Genomic DNA, 22013 nt, shown 5'->3' on the forward strand with positions numbered 1-22013 from the left:
CCCCCCACCTCCCCAAACCCCACACCCTAGCCCCAAATATAATCCACTCTACAACCCTCATTGCATACTTCTACGATAAAAATAATGCCCTAAAATATAATACTTTTAGACTATTCTCTCCCCCATAGATTTCAATGCCGTAAACTTTTATTCTTATTGCACCTAAATGCTGACATACCTGATTCCATGATGAGATAAGACTGAAGTCCACATATTCTTCAAAGAATTCCTTATGAAATTTGTCAAGAATGTCTCTAGAAAGAATCACAAGATGGCTTGAAGCTGCATAGTAGGCAAGACCCAATCCAATCACAGAAAGCTGAAATGTTGAGCAAAGAAAGTCTAATCAGAGATACTCCCAAAGGCAAGCCTGAATTTGGCATCCTGTGAGACCTGTAATATAATTAGCTGTAAAATTGCTAAATATACATTTTATCCCAAATTTTATTTTAGTATTAACACAACAGGGAGAGAGCTGTAATAATGTTGGAATTAACTAGTGCATAATCAATTTCTTATAATTCTTTTTTCAGATAAATATATTTTAATTTTAGTATTTTCTGTAAAGGAAGTGACAGACTACCTTTAGCCAGTTGCTCGGTTTTCGCCAGTAGTTTAGGATGCCTTTGTCATTCATATTGTAGAGTTGAAAACAGAGATGAATTAAGTTGAGCACAAGAAAGATGAGCTGATAGAGAGAAAAGAAATAAAAACACTAACATATTTTGATAAGGTCTTATCTCTTAAGGCCAGGGCCTTACCACTCATGTTTTGAGTCATTATTACAGATGTGAATTTTTTGCTCCTCAGCTTTTATAATAAACTTGCTACTGTTATAGTACGAGGAGCAGCATGACACCTCTTTATGCATAAATACTCCAGTCCTACTTGGTGCCAGGTGCTGGGGGTACAAACGAACTCATGGAAGTCACTGGCCTCGTTGAAACTCTTAGACTATGCATGGATATTGTCCTTACTGTCCGATCTTCTGACCTCCATTACAGACTCTTCCAGTTTTTCCTCTTCATTATTCAAAAGATATAAGCCCTGGTGAACTAATGAGTAAGGAGTTTCACTGCCATCCCAAAGGCAGGTGGTTCAAATCCACCAACTGCTCTTGGAGGAAAATGGCCAATCTCATCCAGTGCAATCTATAGCCTCTGAAAACCCACTGGAGGGTCAGCTATGAGTCAGTTCTGACTGAATAGCCTGTAACTCTGTGTGTGTGTGTGTGTGTGTGTGTGTGTGAGAGAGAGAGAGAGAGAGAGAGAGAGAGAGAGAGAGAGAGAGAGAAAACCAACACTTAAATCCATTCCAGTGGATTCAATTCTCACTTATAAAGAGCCCATGTATTATAACAGAACTCCTTCATGGCATTTTCTTGTACTGTAATCTTTATATGGAAACAGATATTAGGCTTTTATTGTGTAGAGTTTCTGAGTGGATTTGAACCATCAACTATTAGGCTAACAGTTGAGAGAAAACTGTTTATACCACTCAGGGACTATGTGTGTATTGTTAGATATTGTGAAGTTTGCCCTGGACTAATGACAGCCCAGGACAGGACAGTAAAGTGACACTTACTTAAATAAATTTCACATACTTAGGCAATGCTGTCAGGAGGAAGAAGTTCTTGGGAAAAGATACCATGCTGGGAGAGGTAGAGGATCATCAAAAGAGAGGAATATCCTCAATTAGATAGATTGGCACAGTGACTACAGCAACAGCTTGAGCACGACAAAGACAATAAGGATGACACAGAAAAGGGCCAGGTTTCACTCTGTTGTTCATATGGTCACTTTGAGTTGCAGTTGACTCAATGGTATCTAACAAGAATGGCAGCCCATAAACAATAGAAATGTAACGCCATCCCTTCCTTCATCATATCCGTGACTGATTGCAGATTGCACCACTGTGATCCATAATTTTCACTAGCTGATTTTAAAAGTAATTCACCAAGCTTTTCACAAACTGTAGTGATCAGATTACTTGAGGAAAACCCTCAATCAGATAGATTGACAGAGTGGCTACAAATATGAGTTCAGTCAAAGCAATGGCAGTAATGATGGTGCACTACTACACAACATTACATTCCATTATTTATAAGGTCCATTATATATGAGCTAGAATCAATTCAATGATACCCAAAAACTATATCTACTTACCCATCTAGCTCAGATATTGTTTCTGAGCTTTAGTTTGCCATAACTGAAACAGGATTAATGAATACTTCACAAATGAAAGGAAATGGCATAATGGAAAGTACTTTGTAAACTAGAAAACACTCTTTAGATTTACTTTCACACTCCTCTTTGAGCATTTGAACTTCTCACATCTATATATGTTCTCCATATTAAAGAATTTCATGACTTTTTCATGTTCTATAGCCCAAATATATTAGAGATTGAACGACATTATTGTTGTTGCAGTTATGTGCCATTGAGTCAAATATGACTCATAGTGATCCTATGAACAACAGATCTAAATTCTGTCCTATCCTGTGCCATCCTCACAATTTCTAATTTACTTGAGCCCATTGTAACAGTCACTATGTCAATCAATTTAGTAGAATGTCTTCCTATCTTGCTAACCTTCCTCTATTTTAAGCAAGATGTCTTCAGTATTAGCTTAAAACTTAGCTTTTCTAGCCAGTACATTAGCCCCCTCTGGTCTCCAGCTACTTAATGGTATATACATGGTTCTGCAAATCATCAACAGCTGTGGGAACAGGATGAGATAGAGTACTTCCTACACTAGGCAGCAATATTTGAGGGAGATTGGAGTAAGGCTCTGGTAAGACCAAGACCAGAGTGAGAACTTGGTGAGAGCAAGATCCTAGTGAGACTGAGACCCTGGTGGTGACACACTGTTGATAGTGGTGGAGAGACTGTGGCCCCTGAGATAAAGGGAATAATTAAAAATTCTTTTGTTCTTGCTGGATGATTGAAGGAGAAGCTGACTTATAACTGTTCTGAGGCAAACCTTGCTGGATGATTTGGATTTGGTTGCTGAACTGAAACTAGGACTTTTACTAATTAAGGAATTGTATTTTACTGTTAATTTGGCTTGAAATTGCCGGATTAAACCTGGACTTGTATTATGAGATATTCTTTGCTTCTTTCACTCCCCAAACGATTTCCCTAACAAACCCCACTTAGTACCACAATTGTGAGTAACACTGTGAGTAAACAATGAATACTGAACTTATACAATTAGTAGAAATGGGGAAGGAGCATGTGGTGTGGTGTGTCTGATCTAGTAGCTCTCTGTTTGCTTCTGTGGATACTATTGACAGGGAAAGTTTCCCTTAATGAAGCAGGCAGCAGTCAGACTCAGGCACTCTCACGTTGCATCTGCTCTTTTTGGATTATGGGAGAGAGTGTCCATCTTTTAACTCAGACTCTGCCACTCTCACGTTGCATCTGCTCTTTTTGCAATGTCCCTTTCCAAGGAATAGACTTTCCTACAAATGTGCCCAAAGTATGTAAAATGAAGCTTTATCATTCTTGTCTTTAGAGAAGCACTCTGGTTTTACTTTCTCCAAGAAACAAACTGTTTGTTCTTTTGGTAGTCCTTGGGATATTCTGTACCTTCTCAAACACTACAAATCAAAGGCAACAATTCTTCTCCTGCCATTCTTATTAATCCTCTGCCTTTCAGATGCCTAGCAGGTGACTGCATATACTATGACTTGAATAAGGGGCATCTTAGTCTTTAGGATAAAAATCATTGCTCTTTTGGACTTTGGAGAAGTTCCTGACTGCAGACTTTTCCATGCAATATGTCTCCAGAACTCATGATTGCTGATAAAAAAGATGTTGATTGTAGATCCAAACAAGATAAAAACATTGACAATTTCAATCTTTCCATTTATTGTGATGTTGCCCGTTGGCCCAATGGTAAGGTCTTTTGTTGTACTGAACCACATTAGCAGAAAGCTTTACTTCTGAGGTTATATGAATTGTCCCTTATGGCTCCCATATAAAAAGTTGCAAATAAATTAAGGAGAGTACATTTTTGGTGATTAATGCAAAGATGTGTAGATGGTAATGAAGCCACAGGCAAAACTGAAAAATAATAATGTTGATTTAAACTGTGCTATTTTGTTTATTTTGGAATTTTTATACAAATTCATTTTTTTAGAGAATGTATTATTACTTATCTTGAAGACAGAACTTTTGAAGCTCCTTAAATTTTGGAACCTCTTAAGGAAGGTCTAGTGTCATGCCTATAGGGAGCTGTGCTGTTAGCCCAGCCCCAAGGTTCCTGTGATGATGTGTGTACGCTTCGGCAGATCTATACCTGTACATCCCATGTATATGGTGATTGACTTCCCTGTCAGGGAAACTGGCTTTATGCCCCAATGCCTGTGGTATACTGGGAATGACTCACAGTTTGTGGACAAGAGGATTCCCAGTTGAGTGGACCAGCCTGAGTTTGTAGTACTTCTCCTTGGGCTCTGTGATAAGGTAGGGGAGTTGACACAAACTCACCTCAGAAACCATGAGGGGGCAGCTCAGGGACGAGTCATTGTGGAAGATACTAATGGATTCCACCTGAGAGGAGAGATGGAGATGCCCTATGGGGTGCATGGGGTTCATGGGGTGCACTTCTGCCCTCAGAGACACGCTGGTGAGGAGCCGAGTTGGAGGGTTGTAGAGGGTAAAGTGTACAGACACAGCCCTGGTGCCTTGGTTGATCCATTGGATGGTCCTGAGTTTGTTCAGGGCTGTGTAGGCTTCAGGTCTGCAAAACAACACCAAGCAAGGAGGCTGTGAAATCCACAGAATTTTAACCAAGCAGACTCCACACAGGAATGCCCGAAGCAAACTTTCTCAAAGAAAACAACCCCTGCACTTCAAACAGCTGCACCGATGAGCATTTTTGCATCTGGGGAGCCCACTCAATTGCCCTTTGTCCCTCTTTCTTTGCCCTGACCTCTTGCTGCCAGTAGCCAGGGTGGATACTTGGACAGGGGCAAAGAGAAGGGCACCAGTTCCCCATAGTCCAGTGTTTGTGGGCCGGATGTCTCAGTGCTCTAGCACCAAGGAGTTCATAATCTTTTTCTCAAATGGACTCAATCATTTAAAGAAATTATTTGTACCATTTGATGCCTAACAGACAGTTTCCTTTCCTTTTTCATAATACTCAAATGCATAGTAGATAACCACTGCTCAGTGTCACCATTCAATGTTAGTATGAGCTTGGCAACAAGTGAAGGAGCACACTGTCACTGTGAACCTTCCTGACCCAGCCTGAAGGGGCCCAGTCTCTGAGCCACCAATGAGCTTGGCAACAAGTGAAGGAGCACACTGCCATTGTGAGCCTTCCTGACCCAGCCCGAAGGGGCCCAGTCTCTGAGCCACCAGGGTGAAGGTCACAAGGCAAGACCTGACTCAATTCCCTACTCAGCCTGGAAGGTGTCCAGTTTCTGAGCCACCAGGGAGCAGAATACAAGACATGACCTGCCTCAATTCCTGACCCAGCCTGGAAGCAGCCCTGTCTTTAAGCCTTGAGCTCTTACTCTGGGCAATGTCATGCAAAAGCAGAGCCATCCGTATTTTACAGAGTTGTATGAGAACTATGGTGTATGGTGTCCATGCAACCAACATCCAGTAGGCTCCATGACTTCAGACATCCTAGGAATAAGCTCAACTTATTGGAAGGAGGCTCTTTCCCATGCAGTCAAGGTGGAGGCAGATTTGAGATCTAATTCTGTTGCACACTATCTCTGATTGTGGACAAGCTGCTTTTCTTTAATCTAGAAATGATAAAATCTTTCGTCTTCTTCCCTCAGGGGGCTGCCCCATCACTGTGCACTGACAAGCCTGCCCCTGAACCCTTTGTGAAGCTTTTTCTGGCTGCAAATGGTCATGTCCAGCACATGCACTGATGGTCACCAGTCCTCTGGACACACTGACCTTGTCCTGCCCAGGCGGAACACACAGTCCTCTTTCCCCCCAGAGCCCTTGTGATAGCTTGGGGACACCTTGTGTCTCTCTGGGTCCATCATGCAGAAATTAACAGGCCATCTCACTTCAGGGGTACAGGCAGGAGGAGAGTCTTTGGTAAAGGAGCTGGGAAACTGTAAAAGAAACCAACAGTGACAAAATAGGTAACTATTGCAGATTCCAGTCAGCAAGTCTGTGAACCCTAGACACAGAGAGGCATAGCTCAGATTCTGAAATGTGACATGCCTGGTGATCCCTGGGTCTTCTGAGTACCTAGAACCCAGGATGCTTGAATTCCTGGACAATTGGAATGCTATATCCTAGGGGTGATGATCAAGGTCAAGTACATGAGGGAGACAGCAGTCAGCAAAAGATTCTACTTTACATTGTCTGGGATTTCACATGGAATGCCAGGCCTCTACACCACAGGTCACTGACTGAGCAGGCTTGCAGGAGAATGCAAAGGCAGAAAGATATTTGGAAAGCCTAGGAAGGAAGACCAAGGTTCCTATTCCTCAGACCAGGCAGATCACCCACCTATTGCAGAGAATCTATCCCAGAGAAGATTACAGGGACCCACCAGCTTCCTGCCCAAATGTCTCCTGTTATTATCCCAAGCTGTTGATTCCCATCAAGTCTCCAGAACTACCTATCTACATGGAGCTACCTACCCACAGGGTTTCCATGGCTGTGATGAGCTGCAGTAGACTGCTACTTTCTCCTGTGACTAGTAGCTTGAACTCCAATCTTTTTTTTTAGTAACTATATGATTAACCATCACAGCATGAAAGTTTCTTAAATATCTCTTTAAAACTCAAACTTATTGCAGTAGAGTCAAGACTGACTCATAGTGGGGAGTGTGAGGGAAATTGTAAGAATCTGTTCTCGAAATCAATGTATTAGAATTTTGTAAGTAACTTGTATTTTAAAAAAAACAAATAAATAAACCAAAACTGACTCATAGCTGACCCTCCAGTGAGTTTTCATAGGCTGTTAATTAAAAGGTAGGAAACTATCCATTTTTCTCCCTTAAAGCAACTTGAGGATTTGAACTTCCTGCCCCTGGGTTAACAGCACAACTCCCTAACCATTGGGTCACCGGAGGTGCTAAATATCTGACAGTCCAACTTCAATTATTTTCAGGATAGAAAAATAATTTTACCTTGCATAAATTATTTGAAGATATATTTAGCTGTTTAATTACTAATGTACCAATTAGATGGTATTTTCCTCCAAGAGCTCCAGACTGAAAGAAGAAAAAAATTGAAATGACTGCAGATTCTGCAAAAATAGCATTATCAATCAGTATTACAAATGGCTGTGTGTGCCAGGTGATGGCCAGCTAAACTGGAGGTCAGAACATTATTTCTGATTTAACCTGGGAGCTCTTCGAAGTCCATATCACAGCATCTTCTAGGCTGTAGTATGCTAACCTGATGGACCGAGTGTAGTAGAGAAGTTTCACAGGTTTGTACAGGTGAAGAAGCAACTTCTTTTTGGACTGTTTTCATGCCATATCACCTGATTATTCTGAGTGTTAGTGTTGGGAGAGCAAAGTGGAAGACCCACCTGGGCTCTATGCATGCTAGCCCCATACAGACCATCCAGGAGCCTGGTCAGGCTCCATTCCCACCAGCAGTCAATGCTGTTCAGGCCGCCAGAGGACTTTTCAGTGCTGTTCAATGCAAGAACAAGAACAGTTTCTGCATCAACAAGAAAACTTAACAATGAGAATAGAAATGTTTTACCTGACATTTTTGTTTTCTAATTTACATTAAATTAAACCTTTCTCAGGGACTCTGAAAAAATAAAATTGAACTTCGTTGGCCAACTGGGTGGAGAATTGTGCTACCAACATAAAGGCAGGCAGTTCAAATCCACTCAGGCTCAATTCCAGGACAATGCCTCTTGTGCCAACAATACCCTGTAATTTGAGTTCTGCATATTGCTCTGATTTCTGAACAGGTTTTCAGTGAAACTTCTAGACTAAGACAGACTAACAGGAAAATCCTGGTGATCTGCTTCCAAAAAATCAGTCCATGAACTGGATCACAATGGTCTGACCCATACCACTCACAAGGATAACACAGGAATGGACAATTTTTGCTGTATTGGGTACAGGATCACCATGAGTGTGTTGGGGGGATGGGGTGGGGGGGTACAATTCAACAGCAGTTAACAATAACAAAACTTTAATCAATGCAACCTGCAGCCCTGCCAAGGTGGAGGTGGGTGGGAGCAGTTGAGAGGGGATATCCCTGAAGACGGAGGGGAAGTGCAAAGTAAGTAGAACTGTCTCTGCCAGCCCTGGATAGCCCCAGGCAGCAAGAAAGAATTGGCAAACACAGAGGTACTATTAGAAGAAAGCAAAGAGCAGGGCCAAGGAAAGGAGGAAGGGGAAGAAAGAGAAAGGAGGCAGAAAAACATGGTCCATTTGCAGAAGAGAAAAACTTTAAGCATCTGCTCTGGAAAGTAACTGTTGGATCCCATTTGTATACTAATATGACTCATATTTTGTATTTGTAAAATTATTAATAGTATCATGGGTCATGGGTCTTTAAAGCCAATATTGTGTTTTTGTAACTCTCAGATAAACCACTACTTCCTGATACTTACTGCCAAACTGAGACGAAACAAAGTCAAGACTTGAGTGTGACCCAGAAACAATGGTTCTGACGTCATCTGTGCACATTGTATACCTCATTGTTTACAAGACTGGAGGCCAGGCAGTGAGCTGAGCCATGTAGGAATATTTAAGTCCTGTCTGTACTAATTAAGTAATAAAATAAGAGTTCTACACAGTACCTGAACAATACAGTAGATAAAATAAGCAGTTATTATGCATTCATGATACGTAGAGCGAGTACCTCCTTCATTGACTGGTTACTTATCTCTATTATTTTCTTTTATTTATATTCCATCACCACTTAAAATAAAAATAAGAAAAATTCAATTAAATGACAGATTTTTGTCATTGTTGTTAAGGCATTAGAAATCAAGCTGCCTTACTCTACACATGTAGACACAAAGGTCGAGAACAAAGTGTTGACTACCACCGCTGGTCACCAAATGAAGCCTGGAACCCTAAGTCTTGAGTTCTACTTTGTCTAGTTCTTCCCTGTTAGGCTTCTGTTCTTCCATGTAGGTGCTAACAAATTTGAAACCCTAGAAGTGACCGATGCTTCAGGATTATACACTAAGGAGAAAAGAAGTCAGATTAAACATTCCATTACAAACCATGATATGGAAATAGCCCTACCAAACCAGACACCTGCCTCTTTGTGGGAAAAATGGGGTCACCACAATCTGATGACAAGTCACCCTCTGAGTCATGAATTAGACACACAAGACATCTCACAAAATACTCTCAGTTGAAATACATCTGACAATATCAAGGTGCAACAACATGAGAAATACGTCTAATACTTGCTGATTTGTGAAATGTGAAATAACATATAAGCTACTAAAGCTCAGAAAATTTATTTCCAATTTCAGAGAATCTACCAAACTCATCTTTGTTTAGTACACATCACCATTTACTGGCAGAAGCCACTTATCTGCACAAATGAGAGAGCGAAATTTTCCTGTGCCATCTCAGAGGTAATCAGTCCCATGAGAAAAGAGTGTATATCCTCTCATGGAGCTATGGGTGGATTTGAACTATTCAAAATTGTAGTGCATCTTCTTAGCACTAGGCCACCAGAGCTCCCTATGAAAAGAACTGTGTCTGTAAATGGAGAGGCAGAAAAGAATCACATAATTTTACTAGGATGTTTGTCAGTAGAATATTGGATTACTAATTTATAAAAAGCTCAGACTTCTTTAAACCAGGATTACTTTTATTGGTGGGTAATAACGTGGGTATACTCAATGATGCTGTTGTTGTTATGTAACCTAGAGTCACCTGCTACTCTAGTGACCTTATGTACTACAGCTCTGAAGCCAGCCCTATCCTAAGTCAGTCTCACAAGCTCCAACACACTTACCCACTTTACCTCAGTTATTATATAAGTACATCTTATCTGGGATCTTTCTCTCATGTGCTATCCCCCTAGCATGATGTCTTTCTTCAAGAACTGATCCCACCTGGACATGTGCCCAAAGTATGTGAGGTCGAGCTTCAAAATCCTAGCCTCCAATGAGGATGTGATGAGGATGTGTGGGACATGGGATAGGGTGGACTTTATTATGGGTTGTACAATTTGATGGGTTGGTGGGTGAGGGAAATTGGAAGAATCTGGTCTGAAAAACAATGTGTTCGAATTTTGTAAATAAACATTATCTCTATATCTTTCTATAGATCTATGTATATAAATCTCTCTCTTTCTCTCTCTCTCTCTCTCTCCCCCCCCGCCTCCAACGAGAAACTTGGTTTCACTCTCTCCAAGACAGACTTGATTGTTTTCTTGATGGTTCATGATATGTTCAAAACTCTTCACCACCACAACTCAAAGTTCTTCTGTCACCCTTAGTCATTGTCTAGATCTCTGATGAATTGCAAGTAATTGTGAAGACCATGGTATGGATCAGGCATGCCTTAGTTTCTAGACTGACATCATTGCTTCTCAGTACTCTGGGGAGGAACCTGACAGTAGATTTTCCCAGTGCAATTTGTCTTTTGATTTCCTGACTGCTGGTGCCAAGAGTGTTGATTGTGGAATTGAGCAAGCTGTAATTGTTAACAACCTCAATCTCTTCTCCATCTATCATGGTGCTGCCAATTGGCCCAGTGGTGAGAATCTTTGTCTACTTGTTGTTGAGCTTCAATCTATATTGAAGACTACAATCCTTGACCTTTAGCAAGCACTTCAGGTCCTCCTCAATTCCAGCAAGCAAAGTTGTGTCATCTGCATAATGTTATTGAGTCTTCCTCCAATCCTGATGCTATATTCCTTCTCATAAAGCCTAACCTCCCAAACAATCTATTCTGCATATAGATTGAAAAGGTATGATGACAGGACACATCCCTGACACACTCCTTTCCTGATTTTGAACCATACTCTGTTCTGAGGACTGCTTCCTGGTCTGAGTATAGGTTTTGCATGAGCACAATCAAGTGTTCTGGGATTCCCATTCTCCCCAAGGTCAGCCACAATTTTTTGTCAAATTAGTTAGCTAGTAACTGGTTGAATATAAATCATTCTCTCTTTTGCAAAACATGAAATAATACACCCTGGAATGTTAGAACAATTAACTGGATTTTCCTGTGATTTGCTCTACTCAGAAATCCAATAAAACATAATTTGTATCAAATCAAGTCACTTATTAAAAGGCAAAACATTATGGAAAAGTTGCAGGAATTTCTTTGCAACTAATAGCAAAACAAAGACAATAAAATACTGGGAAGGATTGAAATATTTTATTTCACTGGATCTATGAAAGTCTATTGATATGCTATTGACAGTGAATTCATATCAATATTTTAGATTTCAGAGCCATAATATTTTGAAAGACCAATTAGACTGAATATTTTGGGCAGGTAAAAATAATGTTTAAAAATTTATTTACTAACAACTTTTCAGTTAAAAAGTTTTATATTACATATAAGTTCAGAAATGTTGCAAAATGTAGACTACACTTTTTAGACTTATAGACATATAGCACAATAAAACATTTCCAGTAGTTGTTCCTAGAACCTAATACTAAGGAAATTTTCAAACTTCAGATTTTTCAGTTCTTTCTATCTATAAATAAACACCAATAAATTTATTAAGAATCACATCTATATTCACCTACAATGAATATTAAAAAGAGTCAATAAGTCATTAAATGAATGTCATTGAAGAACTTAAAACATCTTCAAAAAAAAAGAAGTTGCTCTATTTCCAATATCCCATGGACTGTAAAAAAAAAACAAACCCAAATAGATATATCTTGGAAAAGGTACAGTCAGAATGCTCCTTAGAAGCAAGGATGGTGAAGCTTTGTCTCACATACTTTGGGCATGTTGTTAGGAGGCAATATTTTCTTGCAAAGGGATATCATACTGGGAAAGATAAGTGAAAGAGTGGAAGACCCTCAACCAGATGGATTGATACAGTGACTGCAGCAATGGGCTCAAGTATGTCAGAGATGATGACGATGGCACAGTATAGGGTATGGTTCAAATTTGTTGTTCATGAGTTTTATTTGACTCAATGACCCACAACAACAACAACAACTACTACTACTACATTTTGGAACTGCACTGAGACTCCCAGACCTTAAAGAGCTGTGATATATTCTTCTACTGTTTTCCAATAAGAAAGTAACTGTTTGCTTTTCAAGGATAGGAGCAAATGGGGTGGAGGGGGGGCGGGGAGAAGGGTGCAACAATGAATGAATGGAATTCCAAAATCTCTGTAGATGTTCATTGAAATGAAAAATAAACTAAGTTAATAAAAAAAAATCTTCAGCCAAAAGAAAAAAAAAAAAGAAAGTAACTGTGCCTTTTGTCTAGTATCAATGAACACTAGGAAGAATAGTGTTTGTTAGTTAATGTGATAACTTTCCCATGTTTCATATCAGAGGAGAAGATGGCCGTAACTCAATCATTTTTTTTTCTTTTTTATCGGGCGCGTTCAGGGTGGTATGGCTGTAGACTCAATCTTTAATTTGGTGAAAAACCATTAGATTACAATTTTGCAGAGGCAAATTGAACAGAGGGAGTGGATTACATGGCCTAAGGAACCTCTCATCACTGACTCTTTCAAACTTAGAAGACAAAGATATTTATTCAAAGTAGTAAAGACAAAGAAATTCTCATCTTGAGCATGGAAACACTTTTCTGGAGCCCTGGACACTGGGCTTCTCCCTGAGTTTCCCTGGTCCTGAGCAGGTCATATCAGTGTGGGACTCTACCGCTGGAGAATGCCTCCAAGACTACCTACCTTGTAAATTTACTCCGAATAGCCTTATTGAGAGCAGATTCATCCCAAGAGAATTTCCCATATGTTATAAACATAAGCAGAAGCACCATAAGGATATACATGAGAAAGTCTCTGCAAGAAAGATATTTAAAAGTCAGCATCCTCACAGACACCATGTCCACATACACACACTTCATTTACTCAATAAAACATTTTAAATGGAAATGGGCTTTTATATTCTTGAGAAGAAAGACATTCCTGTGAGGCAATTTTTATATGAGGTGTGAGTGATGTGTTGAGTATTATTTGTTGCATATCAACAGCCAGTTTTCCTAGTGTGAGCAGCATGCTCACGTTTGTGTGGGTCCACCTCTAAGCTCATTATTCTGTTCTCTTCTTTTGTTGACATCCTGCTGTCTTGATTGCTATAGGTTTATAGCAATTGTTGTTGTTTATTGTTGCTGGCTTTTTTTAAAAAAGAAATACGTTGTTTATTTTCCATCAACTTTATTTCCTCTTTTTAAAAGGCTGAAAAGACAGTTTTAAGACCACTTGGTAGTATTCTGACTCACTCAGTGGCCTGAGCAGTGGAGGCTGCAGACCAATCTTCTGTTGCCAGCTTAGCACTGCAGTCTTCAATAGAAAACTGAGGAATAGGCAGAGAGGGTACCTATATGTACTCGGGCTGAGCAGCAGGAAATTCTGGGGCAGGAGTTATCCATTCTGCCTGAAACTTCTCCTTGGTCACAACTTTTTCAGCAGCAGATTGTTCTTTCTTTTCAAACTCTTCCAGATTTCTGCAGAAGTACAGATTGGACATGACCACCCAGAGGTGCTTCCCAAGATTGTGACACTCATGCACAGGACTTCCCAGGATAGCATCCACCACATCAGACCCATGGAATGAACTACCTTCTTGCATAAAACAGCAATGTTCACATAGTGGAGAGGAAAATCTGTTCTACTCAGGGCAGTGATGAGCAAGTTAAGTTAAGATGCCTCTGGTTGGCCCTGGAATCAATAACCATTAGAAAACAAGGTTGCCTGGACCTGGTTAGTGATGTTTCCAGAGTGAAGCACCCAGCAACAGGAGTGTCTCCAGTATCAGCAGCAAACTTCAGCTCAGCTCATGACAGTACATGACAATGATTGATAGCAGCTGATTTTTTTGTTTGTTTATAATATTTTTGTTGTGATTTTAATGAAGGTTTATGAGAAGGCTGGGTTTTAATTCACTCATTGTTGCATATTTTCAACTTTTCCTCTTCCTTCTTCCTTCCCTAGTTCACTTGGCAATGCACCTCTTATTTCAGATTGTTGTCATACTTGTAATGCTTAACCATGAATTCCTTTCAGACAGTTCTTCCACTCCTGGTTCAATGCAGTGTTCATTATGTATCCACTTTTTTTTTCAATTGCAAATATGGTCTGAGTAGCCAACAGAAGCATCTCTCAGGTCCTCTTCAGGTTTATGAGGTGGATGGCATCACTTTTCCTTTTGTGGATGTACTGTTCCATTTGGAAGTCAAAGTTGGTGACACCAAAGTGTATTCCTGCTTCAAGGAATTGGAGAACATCCTCCTCCTTCATCTTCAGATCATCAAGGGCTCTGGACATTGTGGAAGCTTCTCCTTTAAGTTACAACAGAAACCAGGACAACACTGTATAGAGTCTTTCCTGAGTAGCATGGAAAAAGAAGGTTTGTAGTAAATATTGAAAGAAAATAGTGTGAATTCTCTGTATTTATTTTTCTTTTTCATAATCATTTTCTCTATTGTAATTAATTACTTCTACTCAAGTTTTAGAATAAATTTGTTAATACTTTTATAAAAGCTGGAGAGATAACATGGTTTCCCATGTTCTAAGCATGCATGTATTCAAGAGTGCAGACCTACGTAAGGATTACATCCCACTGTATGTGCGAATACATAAATGACTAAGGAAGTTAGGAACATAGTTATCTCTTGATCAATTTCTAATCACTGGCAAATTTTACCAACATGTTTTCTGACTTCAGTTATGTTTCTCTGTATGCTATATACTTGAATTATGGTGTATGATGTCTACAAGGATAGCACTGAGACCATCAAAGCTTCCCCCTTCCACCATTTACTCCAGCTGTGAGCAATCTTCAAGAATGGATGAAGTCCTTCCATGGCTGGAGGATTTTCCTCATTATGAGGGGTGAGACCTCAGTAAAGACACCTCATCTACCTCAGATCTGCTTGCATACGAATCTCCTTCCTCATCCTCTCCTTGGAAACTTTCAGTTGGGTCCTGGTTGGTGGATGAGCCCAGCGCAGACGACGTGCTTGCTCACGAGTGGCCAGTATCTATTACAGCAAATAAACACATGAAGAAATGTTCAAAATTCCCAGTTATCAGAGATATGCAAATAAAACAACCATGAGATATCATCTTACTCTACCAACAGTATCAAAGTTCAACAGGTCAGTAAACAACAAATGCTGATGAGATTGTGGAGAGATTGGAACTCTTATTCACTGTTGGTGGGAATGTAAATTGGTATAACCACTATGGAAGGCAGTCTGGTGCTTTCTTAGAAAGTTCCACTACTAGAAATATACCCTAAAGAAATTAAAGTCACAACTCAAACAGATGTATGCAAATCCTTGTTTATTGTTTCATTATTTTGGAAAGCAACCCAAGTGCCCCAAAATAAATGAATGGAATACTATGCAGCACTGAAAAACAATGAAATAGTAAAACATTACACAACATGAGGAAGCCTTGAGGACATTATACTAAGTGAAATATCTCAGTCACAAAAGGATAAATATTGCATAGCACCACTGTTCTAAAATAGGGCAGACATGGAGGGATTGGAAAGGGAATGAGGAAGGGGTGAACAGATAATGAACACTGCATTGGAATAGATGAGAAAAAGAATGGTTTGAAAGGAATTTATAATTATGCATTATATATATGAAGACATTCTGAAACAAGGAGGACATTGTGGGGGGAATGGCTAGGGGAAGGGGAGAAAATGTACAATAATGAATACTTTTTTAACCTTTTCCCCCCTTTTAAAAAATCTATTATTAATTTCAATGAAAATTTACAGAGACTTTGGGTTTCTATTCATTCATTGTTGCAATTTTCTCCCTGCCCAACTCTCCCTCTTGTTCACTACCCTCTTGGAAAAGTAAAAGAAAAATTCTTTCATTGTTTTACAAACCACCACCCCACCCCCCCCAGGTCCACTCCGCTATGCCACCTTCGCTCTGCACTACTGTCATGACAAAAATACCTAATCACATATCCCTTTTAAACAGTTTTCTCCTTTATCTATTTCAATGCAGTGAAAATTATTGAACCCATTTTTCTCAGTCTCCCCTCAATCCTGATGTCAGTCCTATTTTACAATAGTGGCACCATGCAGTATTTGTCCTTTTGTGACTGAGATACTTCACTCAGCATAATGTCCTCCAAGGTCACCCATTTTGAATAATATTGCATGAGTTCCTTGTTTTCCAATGTAGTATAGTATTCCATTGTGTGAATATATCACAGGTTCTCTATCCATTCATTTGTTGTTGAACACTTAGGTTGTTTCCAACTCCTTGCTATTGTGAACAAAGCCACAATAAACATGGGTGTGCATATATCTGCTTGGATGTCAGTTATGGTCTCTTTGAGGTATATTCCTAGTAGTGGAATTCTTGGGTCAAATGGTATCTCTATTTGCAACTTTTTGAGAAGGTGCCTTCCACAGTGGTTGCACCATTTTATACTCCCACCAACAGTGAATAAGGGTACCAGTTTCTCCAAAACCTCGCCAGCATTTGTTGCTTGCTGTTCTGTTAAATTTTGCTATTCTGACTGGGGTGAGATGATATCTCATAGTTGTTTTGATTTGCATCTCTCTTAGAGCTAGGGATTTTGAACATTTCTTCATGTGTTTGTTGGCCATCTGAATGTCTTATTTGGTGAAGTGTCTGTTCATATCCTGTGCCCATTTTTCAATTGGATTATTTACCTTTATCTTGTTATGACGAATAATGAATAATTTTTTTAAAAAAATAAACAAACAAACATAAAGACAAGAGTACCATCAGCCTTGGGCTGTGATGATAGGCAAAGACAGCTGGTACTCCTAAGCTGTGCATTCTGCCTGGCATTTAATGACCCAAGCATTATATCATTCCAATGACATATTCCAGGCTGTTGAGTGTTGGGTGAGTAACCCACTTTAAATGTCTCCTGTTTCAGGCTAGTTTATTTTTATTGCTCAGGGATTTCACCTGAACTATTTTTTTAAAATGACTTTGACACTTGTTGTTGTTGTTGTTGTTATGAGCCATCAAGTTGACCATGACCCATAGTGACCCTATGAACAACATCTTTGAACCTTTTCCTATCCTCAACAAACCTAGCCATCTCTGACACACCTGACCCCATTGCTACAGTTACTGTGTTAATCGATATCATCCAAGGTCTTCCTCTTCTGTGCTGATCCTCTACCCTTCCAAGCATGAAGTGTTTCTCCAAGGACTGGTCTCTCCTGGTGACATGTCCAAAGTATGTGAGACAGAGCTTCAAAATCCTAGCCTCCAAATGAGCAAACCAGGTTCACTCTCTCCAGGGATAGACCTATATGTTCTTTTGGCAATCCATAATATATTTAGCACTCCTCTCCAGCATCACAACTCAAAGGCATCAATTCTTATTCTGTAATTCTTAGTAATTATCCACCTTTCAAATGCCTGCTGAGCAATTGAGATGATCATAGCCTGGATTATTATCCAAAATAATAGATCATAGCCCCTTTATATCCAAAGTGACATCATTGCTCTTTAGCACTTTGGAGAGATACTTGACAGCAGATTTTTCCAATGCAACTCATCTTTTGTTTTCCTGACTGCTAGTGCCAAGAGTGTTGATTGTGGATCTGAGCAAGAGAAAGCATCAACCTCAATCAACCCATTGGCCTGGTGGTGAGAATCCTTGCTTTCTTGATATTGAGATGCCATCCATATTGAAGGCTCCAGTTTTTGATCTTCTGTAGCAAATGCTTCAAATCCTCTTCAGTTTGGCTAGCAAGGTTGTATCAACAGCATAATGCAAGTTGTTGATACCAATCCTGATGCCACATTCTTCTTTATAAAGTCCAGCCTCCTGAATGATCTGTTCTGCACATAGATTGAAAACATAAGGAGAAAGGATACATCCTTGATGCATTTCTTTCTTAATTTGGAACCATGCAGTGTTTCCTTGGTGTATTTAGACAATAACTTAATTCTTGGACTAGGTACAGATTTCTCATGAGCACAATCAGGTATTCTGGGATTCCCATTCTGCCTCGATGTTAGCCACAATTTGTTATTATCTACACTGTCAAATGCCTTTTCATAGTCAATAAAACACTAAGAGATACCCTTTTGATACTCTCTAATTTCAGTCATGATCCATTCAACATCAGGAATGGTATATAACCCTAGTGCCAAGATCTCTTCTAAATTCAGCTTGTATTTCTGGCAGTTCTCTGTCAATATATTTATTGTTCCAGTTATTTTTTAATAATCTTCAGCAATGTTTTGCTTGCATGTGATATCAGTGATATTATATTGTTTGATCATTTGCACATTCTGTAAGATCACTTTTTTTTGGAATTGAAATAAATAAGGACTCTTCCAATCATTTGGCCAGGTCCAGATTTCTTGGCACAACCTGGTGAGCACATGCAGGGCTGCATCTGTGTTTTGAAACATCATCAATTCCTAGGGCCTTATTTTTTGCTAATTCCTTTATGGCAATTTGAACTTCCTCCTTCATTATCACTGTTTCTTAATCATATGCTACTTCCTGAAAAGGTTCTGTGTGAAGCAATTCTTTTTGTTACAGTGACTCTATACTCTTTGCATCTGCTTTTGATGTTTTCTGGGTCTTGCAGCTTGGATAAGACTAGCAGCAGTTTACCCACCATTGCTCCTGAGAAAGCAGTACAGTGCCTTTCCTGCAAAAGAACTCTGTTCTTTGGAGAGGCATGTGTGTGAGGGTGCACTTGTATAAGGTGGTAATGGACACTCATTTGGGATAACATTACAGGGATGCAACGTAATCTCAAGAAGAGCACTCTGAGATTGTGACTGACCATGGAAAGGACTCTCATCTCTGAGGTCAGAATGCAGGTACACACAATAAACAGAGAAGGAAAAGGGAAGGAAGGAAGGAAGGAAGGAAGGAAGGAAGGAAGGAAGGAAAACTTTTGAAAAAGAAAGAAAAGTTGACACCTTAAGATGCTGTTGTTGAAGTTGTTGATTGCTGTTGAGTCAAGCACAATTTATAGCAACCCTATGAACAAAAGACCTGAAGCCTTTCTATAACTATTGTCATTTATCAAAGTTCATAGAGTTTCCAGAGGCATGTGGTTTAGGAAGTGGATGCCACTTCCAAGATATATAAGGAAAATCTGAACAATATTACGTTTCAAAACTGGTGTGACAGAAAATGGATGGTGGAGAGAGTTGTACAAGAAGATGTTGCTATATTGTTGTTGTTATGTGCTGTTGAGTTGCCTGCAACATAGCAACCCCATACACAACAGCCCTAAGCCCTGCTCTTTCCTGTGCCAATCTTATTGTCTCTGTCACATCTACCACTATTACCCCAGTCACTGAATCAATCAATCCATCTCATCAAGGGTCGTCCTCTCCTGATTTAACTCTCTAGGAGGACTTAAAGCGCTTGCTGCAGAGGGTCAAGAACTGCAGCCTTCAATATAGGTTGAGGCTCAATGTCAAGAAGACAAAAATTCTCACCACTGGACCAATTGGCAACATCAGGATGGATGGTGAAGAAATTGATATTGTTCACAGCTTTAGTTTGCTTAGCTCCACAGTCAACAGTCTTGGCACCAGTAGCCAGAAAATTAAGACATATTGTGATGGGAAAGTCTGCTGTTAGAGACCTCTCCAAAGTACTGAAGAGCAATGGTGTTTCTCTGGAGACTAAAGTGTGTCTGATACAGGCCATGGTCTTTGTAATCACTTGTTACGTATCAGAGAGTTGGCAATGACTAGGGAGGATAGAAGGAGAACTGATGCCTTTGAACTGTGGTGCTGGAGAAGAGTGTTAAGGGTACCATGGACTGCTAGGAAAACAAACAGATTCATCCTGGAAAGGGTTAAATCGGGAGGCTCCTTGGAGGCAAGGATTCTGAGGCTTCATCTAACATACTTTGGACATGTTATAAGGAGAGACCGGTCCTTGGAGAAGGACATCATGCTTGGGAGGGTAGAGGCACAGTGAAGGAGAGGAAGGCCCTCTATGAGGTGGATTGATTCTGTGACTGGGGTAATTGGGATGGGTGTGTCAGAGATAGTGTGATTGACACAGGGCAGAGCAGAGTTTAGGGCTGTTATACATAGGGTTGCTATGTGTTGCAAGTGACTCGACAACACATAACAACAACAACAGGATGAACCTGTTTGTTCTCTTAGCAGTCTATGTATGTTCAATACTCTGCTCCAACACCATAGCTCAATGGCATCAATTCTCCTCCTATCCTTCCTAGTCATTGTCCAGGTGTCTGACAATAATAGCAAGTGATTGCAAAGGCCATGGCCTGTATCAGGCATACCTTATTCTCCAGATTCTTCAGTACTTTGGAGAGGTCTCTGACAGCAGACTTTCCCAACACAGTATGTCTTTTCATTTCCTAGCTGCTAGTGCCAAGACTGTTGATTATATGTGTAAAAAATGTTGATAAAGGCATATAGTTTGAACTACAAGCTGTTCTGTCAGGGAAGGATGGACAATCTCCTCCTGTGTGATTAACTGCCCCCTAAAATTTGCTGGAGTTTAAGCTGGAGCTATGGGAAGTTTCCAATTTTACAGCACACACCAATGTGATGGAGGGGGAAATGGAGAAGAAAGGGAGGACATTGACAAGGTTTGGATTTTAAATTTGTCACTTATTGCATGTGCAGTCTTTGTGAGGTTACTGTGAAGTAACTTTGTTTATGTCTCTGTTTTATTCATTTTTAAAACAAGGATCTACCAACTTCATAAGGTATTTCTTGACATAATAAATGTAAATAAAGTGTTTAGTACAATGGCTAGTGCATAGTTTATAGTCAATATCTATTTTTATCATCATCATCAACAACATTGCCAGGAGTTTCAGGTGACTAAAAGAGGGCCAAGGCCATACATAGATAGGCCATTTGACCACACCATATGGCCACTAGGGGCTTATTAATCTCCTCTAAAATAAAGCAGGGAAAATGAGGACAGAAATGCAGGTCAGCCTGGAAATGCACCAGGATTATGTCTTTAGGGATAACTGACTTGTAATTATTGTAGATGAGTATAAAACAACATCCTGAATTTCATGGTCATTAACATTACATTAACAGGAAGCTTGTGGAATTCTTTGTGAGACCTGTAAACTTTTATTTTCTTCATGCTATTGATGCCTCAGGAGAAAGTTATATAAACAAAAAGGGAAAATAGAAAGAGAGGAGAAAGAAAAATTTTCTGTGTTTCTGTTCATATATAAATAGTCTCAAGGTTCTCCAAGGTCAGGGCCAAGAATTACAGTTATCTTTTGCTTTAATATTTTTTAAAAAATGCTAATTTCTTTGGTTTCTTTGGAATTAGGGCAAAGGCAAAGAAATGCATCTTCAGTATTTGTCATATGTATATGAGGCAAGAAGCCTAAGGAATTAAAATATATCCCATGGTTCCTATGAAACACAGTTAAACTTGGACGTGAAGAATGAAAATTATGTGATGAGAATATAAAGTAGTTCCCTAAAGTTAAATCAAAGGTGGATTGTTTCCTTACTTTTTCAAATTCACAGGTACAGGTAGGAATGTCACAGCTTGAAGAAAGGGGAACAAGATGCTGGGGAAGTCGCTCCAATTCAGATTCCAAATGCTTCGTGGCATTATGCAAAGAGTCAGTGAAAAAGCCTTTGTCGTCTTTTCTCTTCAAAGCAAAACTCAAAGCCATCAAAAATATCTGTGGGGGGGAAGGGACATCTGTGGGTGACCAGCAGTGCTGAGGGAGCATTTCCACCTCCAGAGCTGTCCTTCTATTACACAGTCACAAATGAGTCTTGCTGGTTCTAAACACACACTTATCATCAGCTGCCTTTGGATTTATCACCACTGAATATTTGGTATTTTCTAACATTGTCTTTCTCCAAATGTCAAATGTGATATTTATGGTGATTAAATAATATGC

At 39.7% G+C, this 22013-nt stretch overlaps 1 protein-coding gene across 1 annotated transcript in view; it reads right to left on the reverse strand.

Annotated features, from left to right (window-relative positions):
* The window catches only part of PKD1L1 (polycystic kidney disease 1 like 1), a 337192-nt gene that overhangs the window by 60903 nt on the left and 254276 nt on the right, over positions 1–22013 (reverse strand). The window contains exons 32-40 of the mRNA XM_006901616.1: positions 21612–21788; positions 15014–15132; positions 12821–12931; positions 7521–7626; positions 7114–7197; positions 5922–6085; positions 4494–4746; positions 584–688; positions 179–319 (exon numbers count right to left, since the gene is read on the reverse strand). Coding sequence (XP_006901678.1) covers positions 179–319; positions 584–688; positions 4494–4746; positions 5922–6085; positions 7114–7197; positions 7521–7626; positions 12821–12931; positions 15014–15132; positions 21612–21788 — 1260 coding nt within the window. The remainder of the gene's footprint in view (positions 1–178; positions 320–583; positions 689–4493; positions 4747–5921; positions 6086–7113; positions 7198–7520; positions 7627–12820; positions 12932–15013; positions 15133–21611; positions 21789–22013) is intronic.

The sequence above is a fragment of the Elephantulus edwardii genome, unplaced genomic scaffold (genome assembly GCF_000299155.1).
Source record: "Elephantulus edwardii isolate Elephantulus edwardi_28Jun2011 unplaced genomic scaffold, EleEdw1.0 scaffold00339, whole genome shotgun sequence".
NCBI lineage: Eukaryota > Metazoa > Chordata > Mammalia > Macroscelidea > Macroscelididae > Elephantulus > Elephantulus edwardii.